Below are 17,266 nucleotides of genomic sequence, written 5' to 3' on the forward strand. Positions count from 1 at the left end.
GAGGCCGATTATCGATGGGGAGAGAGATTGGAGGAGATGATGATGCTGCAGAGTTGACAGGCGTCAACGAATGTAGTTACGAGCCAGTGACTTGTTATCGCGGAGCAGCCCTGTGGCGGTGCTTGACGTCGGGCTGTTAGGCGGTAGCGTTTTGCCCGCCGCGCCGAGAGAGTGGCTGCCGGCGGCCGCTCTTACTGTGGACATCATCAATAATGCTCCAGCGCAACAGTGAATCCACATACCCAACACAATGAGGGGAATCGCTATACGTCCCCAGCGGACGCTTCGAGTGCAAGGCCCCATTTGCCAGTTTTGCCAATTCTCGACCCGACCCGAGCTCTCCGCATCGCCCAAGCTTCAGGGTGAGCCGCTGCGAAAAACCCAGCAGCACGCTGTTTACCAACCTCGCAACCCCGATTTCAGACGGAGTTATGCCAAAAAACTGACGCCGAATTCACCAAATACTGCTACAAACCGATTGAACTCCCTTGCGCAGACTGCCAATTCGTCTTCAGGCGCAGACCGTGTTGTGGATGACATTCGGGAAAAGTTCCAGTCGATAGTCCAGGCAGACAAGGCAGCCCCCGAAGAAGAAGTAGTGGCATTGCTGCAGCAATGTCTGCAGACTGTGGAATCCTACGCCAATCCGGCCGAGCAGCGAGAAAAGGGGACGTCGAATGCGACATCTTCACTGCTGGACCTTGCCGACACGGCCGAAGCCCATGCCGCAAGACCCGATAAAGGCCAGCGGCGCAGGGCTACAGATACCATATCGGACATGGTCGACGAGCTGCTTTTAAACGACAAGGTGTTCATCTCAACAGAAACCCTCGAGCTCTACACGAAAATCCAGTCGCTTTTGAAACGGGGCAACCATTTCCCTCGCATCTTCTCTCTGTTCGCCAACAAGCCGATTCCGCAGCCCGGCACGTCGCCGATCAAGTTCAGCGAGCCGAACCCAGCAGACGTAAAGAATGCCGTTCCGTCGGAATTGGCAACTATGGCGCTGGATGTGGCTCTGTCGCAAAAAAACCTGCCTTTAGCTCTCGCAATCATCGATACCACCTTCTGCGCACCAGCATTCTACCGCGCCAAGATGTTCAAAAAGGCCGGCGTGCCTCTGGGCGGACTGGTCGCGGCGCCGTTGGCGTCGTATGTGGTTGCGACGTGGGCAGCTAGCTTGCAGAATACCATGGACCCCAGCATGGCGACGGGGATCGCTTTCACTGCAACACTGGCTTACATTGGCTTTACTTCATCTGTGGGCGTGATAGCAATCACCACAGCGAACGACCAGATGGAGCGTGTGGTATGGTCGTCTGGTATTCCACTGCGGCACCGGTGGTTACGAGAGGAGGAAAGGGCTGCTCTCGACAAAGTTGCCGTGGCATGGGGCTTCAAAGATGTTTTGAGGAGAGGAGAGGAGGAAGGCGAGGAGTGGGAGAATCTTCGCGAGTTTATTGGAATGAGGGGAATGATATTGGACAAGACAGAGCTGATGGAGGGTATGCAATAGCCGACTGTAGTAATACGAAAAATAGAGAAGATGTATTTTAGGAGGATGAAATTCATAAGATTCGTGTGTACAAGACCTAACTAACTATATCAAGCCTATAACATAAAACCTCGAGATTTTTTTTTTTTTTTAAATCCTTGTCTTCCTCCAGAGTCTACACAGATCCAAATGCAATCAAGCACAGAACCTAGTAGAGACGCTTGGGAGGAGACATGGAAGCCTTGATGACAAGACTGCCAACGTTTTGCCAGCCCTTCTTAAGCAGAGAGACCAAGTAGTTGATGGCCAACATGATGTTGGAGATGAGCTCGTCCTCGGTCATGCCGACGTTGCCGACGGCAACACCCAAGCAGAGAACCTTCTTAAGCTGGAACTTGATGGTGGACTTGACCTCGGTGACCTTGGCCTCCAAGTCTTCGGCGTGGGAGACGGGGGTAGGGAATTTACCAGCTGAGGGGGGATTATTAGCATATCGTAGAAAATAACCGGTTTTTTTCAAGACAAAAGACTCACCTCGGGAAAGACCAGGACCCAAGATACGGGGAATCTGACGGAGCAGAGTCTCGGAAGCAACAAAGGCGTCGTACTTGCGGGCGAGCTTCTTGATGAGCTTCTTGTTCTTGTTGAGCTTCTTCAAGTCGTCAACGGAGGCGGACTCGATTCCCAAGTGCTTGGAACGGTCAAGATCGTGCTGGTCACCAATGACGCTGTTGCCGTTAGTATTATTTCCCCTCCGACTGAAGCTCGATCAGATTCGTAGGTACGTACCAAATGGTCATTCCCGGGCGGGGAACATTGGGCAGACGGATGGTACCAGAGAAACGCTTGTCACGCTGGGGGTCGTAGTTCTTCAGGCCGATCTGGAGCTCGACGGTTTCGAGAAAGTTACGCTTCTTCTCGTTCTGGGAGTATTCCAGAAGCTGTTGGACATTTTGGCGCACTCCGGCTGTGGACAGTTAGACGACGGGCTGTTTCGGAATATGTTGAGAAGAAAGACGACGTACCGACTGTGATTTTAGACATGATGGCTTACAGTCTTCCAGAAGAATGTTTGATCCTTATGGTGTGGCTCTGCGCTGAAATGTCGTTGAATTCGAGAGAGAGAGAGAAAAAAACCGGTGATTCTCCCCGCTTGTGGGAATCGGCAGCGCTATTCCGTATTTGGATCCGCATGCCCTAAGCTTAGTTTTGCCGCAGTCTCACGTGATGCTAGGTCTAGACTATATTCGGGAGGAGGTCATTCACAACTCAACGAACTCGACAACTTTCTACAATAATAATGACAAACACAACGCAAGAAGAAGAAGAGGAATACACATATTAATTGACGGCCAAGTCGAGTTCCCACACCATGCCCCGGCGACTCGTACCTTCCCGATCAACGGCCCAAAACCCAGCACTTTCATACAGACGATCGGGCACTTGATTCTCCGATTCAATTTCTAGCAGGATGGTGACCCTTGATGCACCAGCACTCTTCGCCTCCTCTGTCGCTGTGCTTACTACAGCCCGAATGAGCCGTTTCCCGCGACCTTGCCGGCGACGGCTGGGATGGACGAATACGCCAGCTATCATGTAGATGGCATTACTGTCCTTCACCGCTGGCCAGTCAGGCGGGTCGTTGGAGTTGTCGCGAGTGTATGTAGTCCACAGAGACGAGCCCTTTGTTTCTGAAAGAACTTTTGGCCCGAGTATCGTCGCTGTGCCGAGCCATTCGTGGCGTGCGAGATCCACGGGCTCCGTTGGTGGAGGCTTAACGTCAACAGACACCAGTGTTTTGCTAAGAGGGTTCAGAAGACGAGAGAGCCATATCTCGTCGGTGAACTGGATTTCCCGGGCATACGTCGATCCAAAAGCGTCGGGGTCGAGTTGAAGCGCTGTCAGACGTGTTGTCCTGTAGCGCTCGATGAGCAACGAGATATCAGATGGTTGGCTTTGAGCTGGTTTCGGGACGAGATAAACATCAGCCATGGCGGCGATTGCAATCAACTGGTCTTGTGGTCTCAATTCGGTAGGTTGAGCTGTCCATCACGAACTGATATTTATAGGAGTTGTAGCAACAAAGATGACTCATACTGAAAGACGACATTATGTGCACTTTCGAGACTTGACATTCTGATTGGTTCGTGGTGGCTGACCTAAAGTCGTATTTAACAGGCCAGTCCCAACTCGTCTGTTTTTAGGCTGTATTCAGTTGGTCTTTATTTGAGGCTTAGATAATTTTTACTAAAGAAGTCCTGAGCTAGGCTGCAACATCTTCTGACATGGATGTAAACGAAATATTTATTGAAAAGCAGGCAAACAGACGGCATATTTAGATCGGCATCCGACTTCATGTTAGAACCCGGTCACTAGGCACACAAACAGTCCATCAGAAGCATAACATAATAAATATAGAATTCGCAACTTGTAAATAGTACTTGGGAAATGCAAATGCGTGACCTGTGACTCCGCAGCCAGGCGCCAATCGGGGCGGTACCGCGGGCGCCTGCGGCCGGCAGCTGATGAGTGTAACAGCCTCATCTGACCTCTACCTTGGCCTTGGCATAACAACGTCAATAATAATTCACCCAGCTTTGGGAGCTTGGGAATATATTCTTTTTCAAGTTTTTGCTCGGTCTTAAAAAGGCTGTTCCTCCTGCACTGCTGTTTGTGCTGAACATCCTTTCAGCTGGTTTACCCCTGACGCTATAACTTACCGGGTAGGGTTAAGCTAAAACAAAAACAACAACAAGACACAAACACGACATGGAGAGCAGACAAGGCGCATCTGCTTCACAGGCTGCTGCTGAATACTACAAGAGCATACATGTGAACGACAAAAGCCCGAGCTTCGCAGACCGGTTCAAGGACATTGACGATGCCGCCAATTTCGAGCACTACCAGAAGCTACTAGTGAACGCTGATACCAAGAACTTTGTCCTAGATTTTGGCGACAACGACGCGTGGTGTGCGGTCAACTTGGATCAGGATGAGTTTGGTGCTTTGTCATATGAAACGGTCAGACTTTTCTTCTTCTTTTTTTGTGGTTAGTTACTGACCGGCAAGCATAGAAACCAAAAATCTTTGGGACCAGATGGATGTAAGTTTGGGTTTAATTTGCTCGGTGTGTGTTGTGAAAACAATAGTACTGACTTTGAAAGCCATCTGTGGGCTCCCGAGACGCAGAAAGAGTCTATCAGAGTATGTCTATTCTTTCACTGGTTGTCTCACAACATTAACAGACAGTGCAACTAGGTCCTAGCACAGCAATATGGTCTGTCCTACCGACTAGTCAAAATGTTATGCACAGACCCGGTGAAGCAATCAAAATCCCCTACTGCAGAGACAGAAGAGCAAGAGAGACGTGCCCGAGAACGAAGAGAGGGCGAGCAAGGAGCCAGTGCCACGAAACTACCTGTTGATGACCTCGAGGGAGCGTACCAGCTGGACACCATCGACCCGGAGACGGCAAGCACGGAGACTTTGTCAAGAAGTGGACTGACCTTTTCCCACATCGTCAATCATATTTGGCATTTCTGTTCGGTGGATTATGGGCCTAAATGTGAGTGTGAAGAAGATGGCATGAACCCTCAACTGCTAATAAAATGTAGATACTTGTGTTGGTTATAATTCGCTCTACACGGTGAAGATTGGCAACAAGACGATCAGCAATGGCAAAGGCTTACCTGATGGGAAACGGCTGTGGACTTGGATTGTTTTATGTGATGACGGCAAGTAATCTACAAAACAGATTCTCAGGTCACTTCTAATCAGGCTACTGCTATAGGAACGATCATCTCCATTCAAGAGAACCCATTTCCAGGCCCTTACCGGCCCACCGTTCAAGAAGAGCAAGCGATCATGGGCGCGGCAAGGCGGAATATCATCTCGATCTTTTCCGGAGTGTCTCGACATCATGCGTCCCGGTCAGATAGCGAGTCTCTGGTCACAGTCCGTGTTCGCCACTTTTCTGATTCCGAGCAGGATGAGGCTAGTATCAAGCAAGAAGACGGGCCGAGTCTGATTTTGTATTACCTTTTTGACGACTGGGTTTCTAGCTATGGCTTGGTGGCTCGCAGAGAACACATGTACGGCGAGATGCTGGACGGACTGGTGAGTTATGACTAGAAGTCTTTTATGTAACGAGAGACTGTTCTCGACTGATGACCCGGATACAGAGGATGGATATGTTACACAAACCCATGGTCGACTTGGTGGATGACCTGCATTGGCTCGGTCGACGCCTGGCTATTCTGAAGCGCCTGTATCAAAGCTACGAGCTTGTGGTGACACGGATCCTTCAACGACAGCGTCTACTGCGCGACGAGGCAAAAGCTCGGCGAGGGAACAATCACCGAAACGTAGGCATTCTCAGTGAAGCAGACTACCGCGACGGGCATCATCTATCGCTCAGCGCAGGGAGTCTCCTCGATGGCTATGACGATATGGCCGGGGTCCAGCTGAGTTCGGCGGCAGTTGGGCGGTTCGAACGACTGGCAGACCGGATTCGGCTGTACTGCCTGAGCGAGATTGAGGCGTGTCTGGCCGAGAAGGAGACGTTGACTTTTTTGGTATTTCCCTTGCTTTTTTTTTTGGTACCTTCTATATAGCTATGATAGGAGTAATTCTGACGTCTCGCAGAACTTCAACTTGATCGCGCTCAAAGACTCGCAAGCGGTGGAAAAGCTGACTCGCATCACGATCCTGCTGGCCAAAGCCACGATCCTCTTCTTGCCGGTTAGTCTGATGACGGCGTACTTTTCGATTCAGCTGCCAGACGTGGCCGACTCACTGTCGATGCGGGCGTACTGGATCACGTTTGGAGTGCTGATGGTGCTGTCGATTGGGTTGCTATGGATATTTGGGTATGCTAGCGACACGGTCGAGGGCAAGACGATCTACAGGTCGGTGACGCGGACGATGTTTAGCTCGTCTCGCGAGCGGTCGCGGGAGCTGATGGCGCAGAAGCGGCGGTAGATATGTAGAGAGACAATATGATACCATGATGCATTATGATGCCAAGTATATTCTCCGTATAGAACAGAGTATAGAGTACAGTATAGTTATCTTGCAGCCATGGAACCGGGTGGGTCCACGGGTGACGCGGGCCAATGGCGGCGCACACTGAGATTAGACGGCCGTTTTGCAGCCTCAGGCAGCAAGCAACTGATAACAGCTGTCCTTTTTACCGGTGGCAACAGGCAGCATTGAATAGCACCCATAAATAGGCTGTTTCTGCTTGCTGGTGCTGGGTACAACATCTGCCAGGAGAGAAATACCCAGCCAAGAGAACACCTGCTCTAGACCAAGTGATCGAAGCCAGTATACAAAATACGTATTCGTACCGAGTATACAGCCGGGGACACAGGCACGATACCGGCCGGATACCGAACCGATACAGGACGTATTGTCGGCACGTGCTCAGGGGACTAGTGACCGAGACTACGCTGGCCACCGCAGTTCGTGACCTGGCCTGAAATTTCACACGAACTGAGCCATCAACAACACTGCATCGACTCTCTTCACCTCACAACTCTCGCTCTACCACCCCTGTTCTCTTCTCTCTGTAAGTTCCTGTCGCTCCCCCTGCATCGCCCCCCCGCTGTCGCCCTGTCGCCTGGTCCCCGGTCGAAGAAGGAGGAGGAGGAAGATTAAAAAAAAAAAAAAAGAGAACACGCGCCCCCACAATTGCAACAATTCGGTCAAACATTCGAGCCCACTCTTAGCCTCTCTATCCATCCTCCTGCTTGTTCAGGCTCTCAACCTGCATCTCCTTATCGCCTCCGCTTCTCCTCCCCCTTCTCCTATTACTCCTTTACGATCTGTCTACGTCTGCCTCGTGTGTGTGTGTGCCTCCTTGCGGTCGCTAACCATTCTCTCTCTCGCTCGCCTTCCAGCCCGTGATTCTCCCCCTCCCCTCCGAACACCGCCACGATGGGTTTGGTGGTATCGAAATTGCTCGACCGACTATGGGGCAAGAAGGAAATGCGTATTCTGATGGTCGGTCTTGATGCTGCCGGAAAGACCACTATTCTGTATAAATTGAAACTCGGTGAAATTGTCACCACCATCCCCACGATCGGTTAGTGCTCGTCCCCCCCCCTTTCACCCACCCTGTTACCCCTACCGAGTCGCCCGCTGACCTCCCCACCAGGGTTCAACGTCGAGACTGTCGAATACAAGAACATTCAATTCACCGTGTGGGATGTCGGTGGTCAGGACAAGATCCGTCCCTTGTGGCGACACTATTTCCAGAACACGCAGGGTATCATCTTCGTCGTCGACAGCAACGATCGCGACCGTATCGTTGAGGCCCGAGAGGAACTGCAGCGCATGCTGAACGAGGATGAACTCCGCGATGCTCTTCTCCTTGTTTTCGCCAACAAGCAGGACTTGCCGGTGCGTTTTGCCCCTCTCTTTTATTTTGTAATGATCCTGGCTAACTCGCTCTAGAATGCAATGAGCCCCGCCGAAATCACCCAGCAGCTGGGTCTGCAGAGCTTGACACGCCGTGCCTGGGTATGTCCCCTCTCCTGCCCGTTGGTAAATTCACCACTAACCATTCTTAGTACATCCAATCCACTTGTGCCACTACCGGTGACGGTCTGTATGAAGGTCTGGAATGGCTTGCCGAGACTCTGAGGAAGACTGGCCGTGATTAGAGAACTTTTTTGACGGGCTCCATGTGTGTATGTATGGGATAATCTCGCTGAAAAAAAAAGTCTGCTTTAAATCAGCAAGTTGTCAAGAAAAGAGAGACACAGGTGTTGGTGCATGTGTGGAGTGTTTATGTGTGTGATAATGGCAGTTTTGTTTTCTTTTTTTTTTTTAAAAAAAAAAGGATCGCTTTTTTGCCAGGTTCGCTCGTCCCCCTAGAAACACTTTTTTTGCTTCTCTTTTTTTTTTCTTTTCATTTTATCTCCCTAACGAAGTCTGCACCCTTGAAATTTTTATTTTTCTGCCGTTGTTCTCGTCGCTGTATCTTTGGATGGGGGACATTAAATTATATCAACCCTTATTACTTTATTAAGAATGAACTCTGGTCTATTGTATCTGGATTTGAGAATGTATGCAAGGCTGAGTAGGCGTCTTGATTCTATCAACCCAACCTCTGGAAGATAAGAGACAATAGACTGCAGCAACAATCGTCTTTTGTTCGCTACACAAACAAAAAAAAGGACAGAAGAAGCACACCGCTTTGTACCGACAAAGTGATCGATCTTCGAAAGAAAGAAAAAAAAACAAGAAATGATACATGTACAATTTGATGTCTGACACTATTCAAATTCAACAACCTTTGTGTGTGCTTTGTACATACCTTGTCCAAAGAAACAAATTTTCCTTCCCCACGAGAACAATGGAACATTGAACTGATGATATAGGTATTTAAACCAAGTCCATCTTCAATCTCGCTATTACTCTTCGACTCCCATTTAAAACACTTGAAAAAAAAAAAAATAATTTAACACTTGGCCCAAATCTACAAACTCCAAATCAGTTAAAAAAAAATACTATCAAACCCTAACTATGTACCAGCCAAGACAGACACAGATACAGACACAGATACAGACTATGATAATATCCACGGAAAGTCTCCAATCCATATATTGACACTCCCCTAAAACTAAAAACCAAAAAAAAAAAAAAAAAAAAAAATTAATACAGTCTACACAGAACGAAAAAACAAACCAAAAAGCAAAACAGATCCTGTTAGGTATGCAAGGAAAATGGAGACGGTACGTCCAACATCCAAATTCCCAGATGTTTATTTATATGTATTTTTATTTTTGGTACATGCTGAATGAGATGACCTCTCAAGCTTTACAGAACAAGTCTCGCAGAGAATGTATGCGGTTGGATACGCGGAAATCGCCATGCCGGAACGTTCAACATAACGATATACACATACCTTTGTCGATATTGATTCAGTGTATATATATAGACGTCCTGGATCAAAACGGCAATTAATTGATATCTCAGTAAGCTGATGCTCACAGTTGATAATCAGCTATGTATTAATTTATTCAATGTACATAATACTACATGTCAACTGGTATTTAATGATCAATAAGGCATATCCCATGCTTCATATATGGCTGTCAATGACTGCACTTTGAGAAAGAAAAAAATAAAATAAAATAAAAATAACCCTCAATTCGCCCTCTAGTCATTCTTATATACATAATACCAAAGAAGAACATCAACTATCACAACAACAAAGAACGCTCATACACCCCCAAAACTCAAACACTAATCATTGATTATTTAATCCAAAAAAAGAATCGCATTTGATCCCACTCGGGGAATGCGATATTGATCAAGAAAACAAGAAAACGCCGGGGGAAAAAAAAAGCCGCGATAAATATCTGCTTCTGAAAATAAAGGGTATACCGCTAGGGCGTGAGAAGATATACACTAGAATTCTAATCTCGTACAGAAAGAATAGGAATAAAAAAAAGAAGAAGAAGGGTGAGCGCGGAGTGAGTTCGTCAAAAAAAAGGATATGAGAATAAATGACAACGAAGAAGGCGGAAGAAGGCGACGCTTGTCATGAAGTCGTGTTTTGGTGTGTTTCTCTAAAATCATTCCGTTAATGATTATTGCGGCCTGTCTGGCTCTCGCACTTGGTCTGAGATCTGGTCTTCGGCTGGTATGCCTCCGTCATCAATGACCAACTGCACATCCTTGACAGGATGCAGCAACATGGGAGGCAAGCATATCCGGCCTTCACCGGCGAGCTCTTCTTCCTCACCCCCGTCGTTGTCGACCCTGTACCCGAGCCAACGGCGCCATAGGTTAGGCGAAAACCCGGCTGAATAGAACCACGTCGTGCCACGGAAGTTGTGCTCACGGTCGCCGAAGATCGAGGTGCGCGCGCCACCAGAAGCGCCATTGCGACCGCCGTTGAACACGGCTTCGACATAGCGCGTGGGCCATTTTCGATCAATGTACATCGAGTGAGGAACGTATACCGCTTTGAAGCCGTGGTGCAGTGCTGTTGTGGCAGGCCACATTTCTGAAAACATCGTGTGTCGCTTCATGCTGGTTTCGCGGTGCATCGTCGAGAGCAGCTTGCGCGATAACCGAGAGGCTGTGATGATGGCAGCCCGACGTGGTGGCAATCCCTCGTCGCGATTGTACCCGGTGACATCGTTTCGAAGAAGCCATGTTGTTCCCTCTGGATCGTACAGCGGGTTGAGCACAATCAAATCAGCTTCTTCGCCGACACCCCAATCATACTTGTCTTTCTCTATAGTGGTAGGAGGGACACCATCCACGTCGAGTTCCATAACATCGGATTCGTGCGGACGTTCGGGTCCCCAAATGAATTTGTCACCATGACGGCCGTGATCCTTGTGATTGGGATCCGAGGTGTCTTCACTATCCTTCACGGCGCTCCACATGTTGTTCGGGTTGTTGGTGCCCAGCTCGGTCTGTACACGAACGGTGTGCATGAAATCCTCCCAGGGCCCATGAACGCTGGGCACGTAGTACCGCGAGTTTCGCTCCCACAGGCCCTTGCGAGGCTGCTTGCGCGCCCAGTTTCTTGCCTTGTCGAAGAAATGATACCAGTGACCGGTGTTACGGACATCCATCTCCCAGTTCCAAACATAGTCGTATTCCGGGTGAAGATGAGAGAAGTACTGCACCGGCATGAAAGTGCTTCGGTAAACACCATGCACGGGCAGACCACGTTCGAAGCTCTCCTGCAGTCCGCCATAGATTAGGTTCATCTGTCGTTCCGACCATAGAGTGCCCATTCCGCGGAATTCTTCTGGCAGCGAGTCGCGCAGTACACGGTCATAGGTCTCGTCGTCAGACCAGATTTGCAGGTTGTCATCCTTGACATGGATCAAGAAGTGGACAGTATATTCGCCACCGGTCATCAATGACAGTTCCGAAATAAGAGATCGTAGGTACATGATGTCCTCTTCGGTGTAGTGGAAGTCGAACCAGGTTCGAACCAAAACAGCAGTCCGTGGAAGGTGATCAGAGCCCTTGGCGGATTCTTCGGCGGGCGGAAGCGTCTCAACATGGAGTTGGGGAGGAGTACCGAGAGGCATGACAAAAGTACGATCAAGCCGAGGCTCTGGCAATTCAGCAAAACGGTGGCGGTTGGCAATGATGCAGCGATTCTGTGCTGCAGCCCAGTTGACTTGACGGAAGTCGACCGGCGGGACATCTTCCCATACACGGTCAGCCCCCTCGCGGTCGCCTTCCATGCCAGCACCAGTACCGCCTTTCTTGACTCCATAGCCCAGTCCATAGGGACCTAATCGGCCGAAACGATCGAAACAAACGTCGTCCTGAATACCGAGCATTGCGTTGGAGCCCATAATGGGGTCTGGGAAGCCTTGAGGCACACCGGGATAGTGCTGTACTTGAGGAATCCGGACTTTGCCGTCTTCGTCGAGGAAACAGTCTACCTTCTGACCATATTTCTGCAAATACTCCTGGGCCTTGTAGTTGGGGTAGGGGTTGTATGCCGAGCTGCTGAAGGTGTTGGAATTGCTGCGCTTTTGCGCCGTCTTCTTGCCGTCTTCTTGCGGCTCCTGTTCCTTTTCTTTTTCTTGTTCATCACCGGGCGGCAACACCAAATCTTCAGGGGTGCCGTCTCCAGGGTATTCGGGGACGTTATCCTTTGCGACAACCAATGACCGGAGACCACCATGATACCGTTCCAGGAAAGGGAAGCTCTCCCACATATGTGGCTTGGGCACAGGCTTGGGCACTTCAATCGGGACCTGCTCGGCTTGGCCGAACAGCGTGAAGCGGAACAGGTTGAGGACGAACAGCAGCAGGGCGATGAAAACGGCGAGACAGAAGCATCTCATCAAGCGGTGAGGCATGAAGCCTTTCGTCCTCGGCCCCCGTCGTCGCGATGGGCTGCCTAGCATGGGTATGCGAGAGCTCAGCGAGCCGGAGGTGACTCGAGATGTGTCGGAGTAAACGGGATCGTCGTCGCTGAGAGAGGAATCATAGGAAGACGAGGCTTTTTCGGGATCTAATCGGTCGGTTTTCCGGGACCATGGGTTTGTATCTCGATACCGCGTTCTGGGCATTGCACGTATGTGCTCAAAAGGGCGTCAAAATGACGCCTGTGTGCATATGTGACGACCAGACCTGGAATACTTTAGTCCTTCTAGTTAGGGGGGGCAGCAGTCCCACGGAGACGAAAATGCGCCAAGTGGACGGGGCGGCTCGACCGAGCGCACGAGCGGGAGAAAAATAGGGCGGAATTGTTGCGAGATGTAATGAGGATAAAAGATAAGGATAGCAATAGCAGTAGCAGTAAAAACCGAAGACTGCCGAGGGAGGGAGAGAGGGAGGGAGAGAGGGAGGGAGAGAGGACTGTCAAAAGGATAGATGAGGGTTTTTCGTCCAAAGCGGGCAGAGGCCAAAACATCAATAATTGATTGTTCCAAGAAAATAGAAAGGAGAAGGAGCTCTGGGCTGGTTGCAGCGGCGGGCCACAAATCAGGAAGCGGCGGGTTGCCGAGTGACTGAGCGCGACGAGAGCGGGGCAGCCCGTCTTGGCAGCGCCACCGTACTAGCCCTAGAACGGCTACTTTGATGCTGCTTTCAGCGGCGTGAGAGGCTAGAATGCGGTGCGAGCGGGGCCCGCGCCGAGGGCCGCCGGTAGACACTGGGCCAATCACTAGCCGCTGCTCTCATGAGGACCCGCCTTGGCCCAGATACTCGTGTCTGATTGGTGTATAGCCCATGCGCTACCAGGGCCGCGTCCCCTCGTGGTCCCGTGTCCAAGCATTCGGCGCCATGCCGCATTCGGCTATTGCGCGCCTGCCGTTGTCATGGTTTCAGCTTTGCTATCGATAAACCTGATGTCATCCTCAACAATGCAATGCTGCATCGCTTGGCATTTGCTTGGCTATCGCTACTGCTAATAATAATACGTACATTATTATTGCCCACTACGAGTCTCTAGTCTCTGCCGGCCCATCGCGTGGATGCAGGCCGAGAACCGCCGCCTCGTGCTCTTTGCTCAGAGGATGCGCCGCCATCAGACATCCTGCTACTACCCCGGCGCCCGCGAATCCTGTATACTGAGAAGCTGTCAACAATTGCAGCTCCGAGGCAGAAAATAGACTGCTTGCTTACCATAATCCATATAGCCCTCAGTGACTGATACAATGCGTGTCTTGCAACCAGCTGCTGTGCTGGTGGCAGCGCACTGATTGCGTCAATATTGGCAGCAGCATCCCCCCCGGCCAGCAGACCGCCAAGTTGAGGACCAAGAGCCGCAACAAGGCTGGGCCCTTGTTTGACCATCTGGTTCTGGAACACCACCGTCCCAATAACCACCGATATTGCGCTCGACAAGGTCCGCACAAACCCGATGGTGGATGTCGCCGTCGTGGCGTTGTGTGCGCCGACTATGGCTTGCAGCGACAGCAAGGGGCTTTCGAAATTGAGGCCAATGCCCACCCCGGAGATGATCTGATAGATGATCAATTTCGTCCAGTTGAGCTTGATGTCCAGGTTGATGAGTAGCCCGACACCCAAGGTCATCAATGCTAGGCCCAAGTACGTTGTCGGCATATATCTTCCTGTCTTTTGGATAAACACTCCGGTCAACGCTCCTGAAAAACAAATTGCCAGGATATAAGGCAAAAAGTATAGCCCGGATTTCACGGGACTCAGCCCAAGGATCGACTGAAAATATAGTGGCAGATAGTACGCTTGGCCGGTGAAGACGAACCCATGGCAAAAGCAAAGGACAAACGAACCGATACCTGAGCGGTATTGAAAGAGATCCATGGGGATGATAGGATACTTGGCCAGTTTCTTCTCATTCACAACAAACAAGGCACCGATGAAGATGGAAAACACTATCAGACAAATGACCGTAGTGGAGGTCCATGGATGAGTGACACCACCAAAGTCGAGACCGAACAGGAGCATGAGAGTTCCGCCGATAACCAGCAAGCAACCCATCCAGTCGATAGCTTTCAGCCCATCCCATACAGGCGTTTTGGGAGTTTCCAGTTTTAGAACGAACCACAGCAAGCAGAACACTGCTCCCACGAACGGCACTATAGAAGCTGTTAGCCGATTGCTGGTGCTATTTCAAAGTCCTCAAGCATACAGTTAATATAGAAACACCATCTCCATCTACAAGCCTCCTGAGTTAGCAGTTAATCCCTCTCGGGTATCATGGCTGTACGTACGATAGCTCCTGAGAAAACACTCCCCCGAGTACGGGCCCAATGCCGCTCGCACAGGCCCATACGACAGAAAGCAGCCCAAAATACATGCCGCGATCCCTGAGCGCGAACAGGTCACTGATACAAATATTCACCAAAATATTCAACCCGGCGGCGCCAACACCCTGAACTGCACGGCCCGCAATAAGCACAGTCATCGATTTAGCCACGGCACACATCACACTGCCGAAAAAAAACACCGTGAGTGCAGCCAAGAGCAGAGGCTTGCGGCCCCAGATATCTGATATCTTTCCCCATGTAGGTGTAGTAGCTGTGTTGGCGAGAACATAGGCACTGCCGATCCACGTATAGCCCGATGTCGAATGAAAGTACCCGGAGATCACCGGTAGGGCCGTCGAGACAATTGTTATATCTAGAGCAGAGACAAAGGAGCTGGCACAGAGGGACAGCATGATCACCACGATTTGATGAGTTTTTAGCATGGGAGTTGCGGATTCCATATCCGACACTGGCACGCTCGTTGATTCAAGCGTGGATGAATTCGGCAGAGTGATGCCATCATTTGGTTGACTGGCAATATCATTATCATCGTTATTATTGTGACCATGCTGAGATCCAATTGGTCCGCCGTTTTGAAGCTCAATGCTTGCAGTACGAGTCTGCAGCACATCGGCCACTGTCTCCATCATTGTCGGTAGAAACGAAGTAGTAAAAATCTGCCAACCAATAAACAACCAGAGAGAAACAAGAGAAAATAGAAGAAATAAATATATTCCAACATCGAAACGACTGTCAATTTATGCTAACAAGAAGGCTACACTAGCCAATCAGAGTCGCATGTCATATTCGGAGCTTAGAAATACGAAATATACGGCCGATGTCTTGGCACGTAATCGTGGAAGGCTGCCTCCCCCGGCTCAACGTCAATTTCTTTATTTTTATTTTGTATGTTACTTCCCATATAAACCATAAAAATCGATTTTTTCATATAACTTCCCAACCCCTACATTAATCTCTTTAAAAGTTGGCATATAGACTAAACATATGATTTATTTTAAATATTTCGAAAATAAATTTCTTAGGGTAAATTTATTATAGAGATCTTAACATTAGAGATTAGATCTTTTGTTAAAACCTAGCTAACCCTTATAATTCAGTAAATTTATTTGTTCTTTTGTTGAAAGAAATTGATTGTACGGTCTTTTATACTATAAAATTTATATAAATATTAATTTTACTATAAATAGTTTGAAATTGGGAGCGTTATACAAAAATTGACGTTGAGCCCAGTACATAGCGATTCGTCCAAAAAGGAAATAAATCACACGACCAACGTTGTCAAATTTATTTTGCACGCTATCAATAGGTCTTTGTATACACATTTAGGGATTGGAAGTATAAAGTCCAACAACAATATGATGGATATCTTCGTCAATTAGGATAGCCCAGAATAACCAAACAATCTGCCCGAATCTTTTTCTTTCCTACTATGGAAATATCAATCTGCCGGCAGAAGCAGAATTAAATATCCTCCTCCCTGCGTGTCTCGCTTTTACCCTTGATAAACTGCGACAAATCGCCTACGGGAAGACTCCAAGGCAAATCCACGCTTGCCATCATTTGAACAAGGAATAGATACCACCCACTTAACGAGGTCACGAAGAGAAATGCGCCGGATGCCTATTGTAAAAAATATACAATGTTAGTAACTAGGCAGTGAAAGAAGAAACTTATAGGGATAGGGAGTGTTGTAAACGGACAGTTTGTAGCTTGGCTGATGCACTGGGAAGATCGTTGGCCAGTTGCCAATAGGATGCAGCGAGACAAGAAAATCCCAACGTGAGCGTTAGGAAAACGACCTCGAACATGAGATTTGTTCGAATGCCGCATATTAGAAACACGAAACTAAGACTCGCCATGCACACAAAAAAGAATGCTGCATGAAAAAAAACACAAAATAAGTATGTGAAATCTCTCTCAAAGTATCCGGGACCAACCACCCGAGAAACTCACCGTATGAAGCGTAATATTCAACTCCAACTGTTGACTCGGCACCGGTTGTAAACGCCCCAGTGGCATTTGCAGATGGTGTGAGCGATATGGCAGTAGCCAACCAGAATCCTCCTGTGTTCCTCGTCAGAGAGAGGTTGGTATTGTTGACAGGCATTCCGAATAAGGGGGCACAAACCGAAACCAGTAAAGGCGACAAATGAATATGTGTTTCCTAGGATAAACTCCAAAAGCCCACCGAGTATCATGAGAATCCCTCCCATGGCATAAAACACGCCCCTATTTGTTTAATAAGCAAGAGGATACTGAAAGTCAAACAAACTCTCGACGGGAACGTACACGATGGATGCTCCTCCTCCACCAGAGCCTCGCCATCCCATGAGTTGACAGGATAGCGGTGTGAGACTCATGATGAATCCAAGCAGTGCCCTAAACAATAACCAGACATGTCAGAAAGCCGAACAGAGAAGCAGGTCTAGAGCAGGTATCATTACAAAGGGGTAGGATTGCCAACAATCGATCGGAGATCTCCTTTTACGTGATTCTTTGGAGAAAGGTAGAGCTTCTCAAA

The 17,266-nt window shown here is 49.1% G+C and overlaps 4 protein-coding genes across 4 annotated transcripts; 2 read left to right on the forward strand and 2 right to left on the reverse strand.

Moving 5' to 3' along the window:
* Nucleotides 1–250: 250 nt before the first annotated feature.
* On the forward strand, nt 251–1,516 carry TRUGW13939_02997 (uncharacterized protein; the record flags this gene model as incomplete). Its single annotated transcript, XM_035486183.1, has 1 exon — nt 251–1,516. The coding sequence occupies one exon, from the start codon at nt 251–253 to the stop codon at nt 1,514–1,516; it is 1,266 nt and encodes a 421-aa protein (XP_035342076.1).
* A 187-nt stretch (nt 1,517–1,703) lies between these two features.
* Nucleotides 1,704–3,605, reverse strand: TRUGW13939_02998 (uncharacterized protein; the record flags this gene model as incomplete). The annotated part of the gene is made up of 5 exons (XM_035486184.1): nt 1,704–1,966; nt 2,030–2,223; nt 2,285–2,462; nt 2,887–3,537; nt 3,593–3,605. The coding sequence occupies 5 exons, from the start codon at nt 3,603–3,605 to the stop codon at nt 1,704–1,706; spliced, it is 1,299 nt and encodes a 432-aa protein (XP_035342077.1).
* Nucleotides 3,606–7,432: 3,827 nt separating this feature from the next.
* TRUGW13939_02999 (uncharacterized protein) lies at nt 7,433–8,160 on the forward strand (the record flags this gene model as incomplete). Its single annotated transcript, XM_035486185.1, has 4 exons — nt 7,433–7,580; nt 7,653–7,897; nt 7,952–8,017; nt 8,068–8,160. The coding sequence occupies 4 exons, from the start codon at nt 7,433–7,435 to the stop codon at nt 8,158–8,160; spliced, it is 552 nt and encodes a 183-aa protein (XP_035342078.1).
* A 1,935-nt stretch (nt 8,161–10,095) lies between these two features.
* On the reverse strand, nt 10,096–17,105 carry TRUGW13939_03000 (uncharacterized protein; the record flags this gene model as incomplete). The annotated part of the gene is made up of 8 exons (XM_035486186.1): nt 10,096–12,553; nt 13,436–13,563; nt 13,619–14,553; nt 14,607–14,632; nt 14,689–15,361; nt 16,699–16,809; nt 16,874–16,974; nt 17,035–17,105. The coding sequence occupies 8 exons, from the start codon at nt 17,103–17,105 to the stop codon at nt 10,096–10,098; spliced, it is 4,503 nt and encodes a 1,500-aa protein (XP_035342079.1).
* Nucleotides 17,106–17,266: the final 161 nt, after the last annotated feature.

This window comes from Talaromyces rugulosus, chromosome II, assembly GCF_013368755.1.
Source record: "Talaromyces rugulosus chromosome II, complete sequence".
Taxonomy (NCBI): Eukaryota; Fungi; Ascomycota; class Eurotiomycetes; order Eurotiales; family Trichocomaceae; genus Talaromyces; species Talaromyces rugulosus.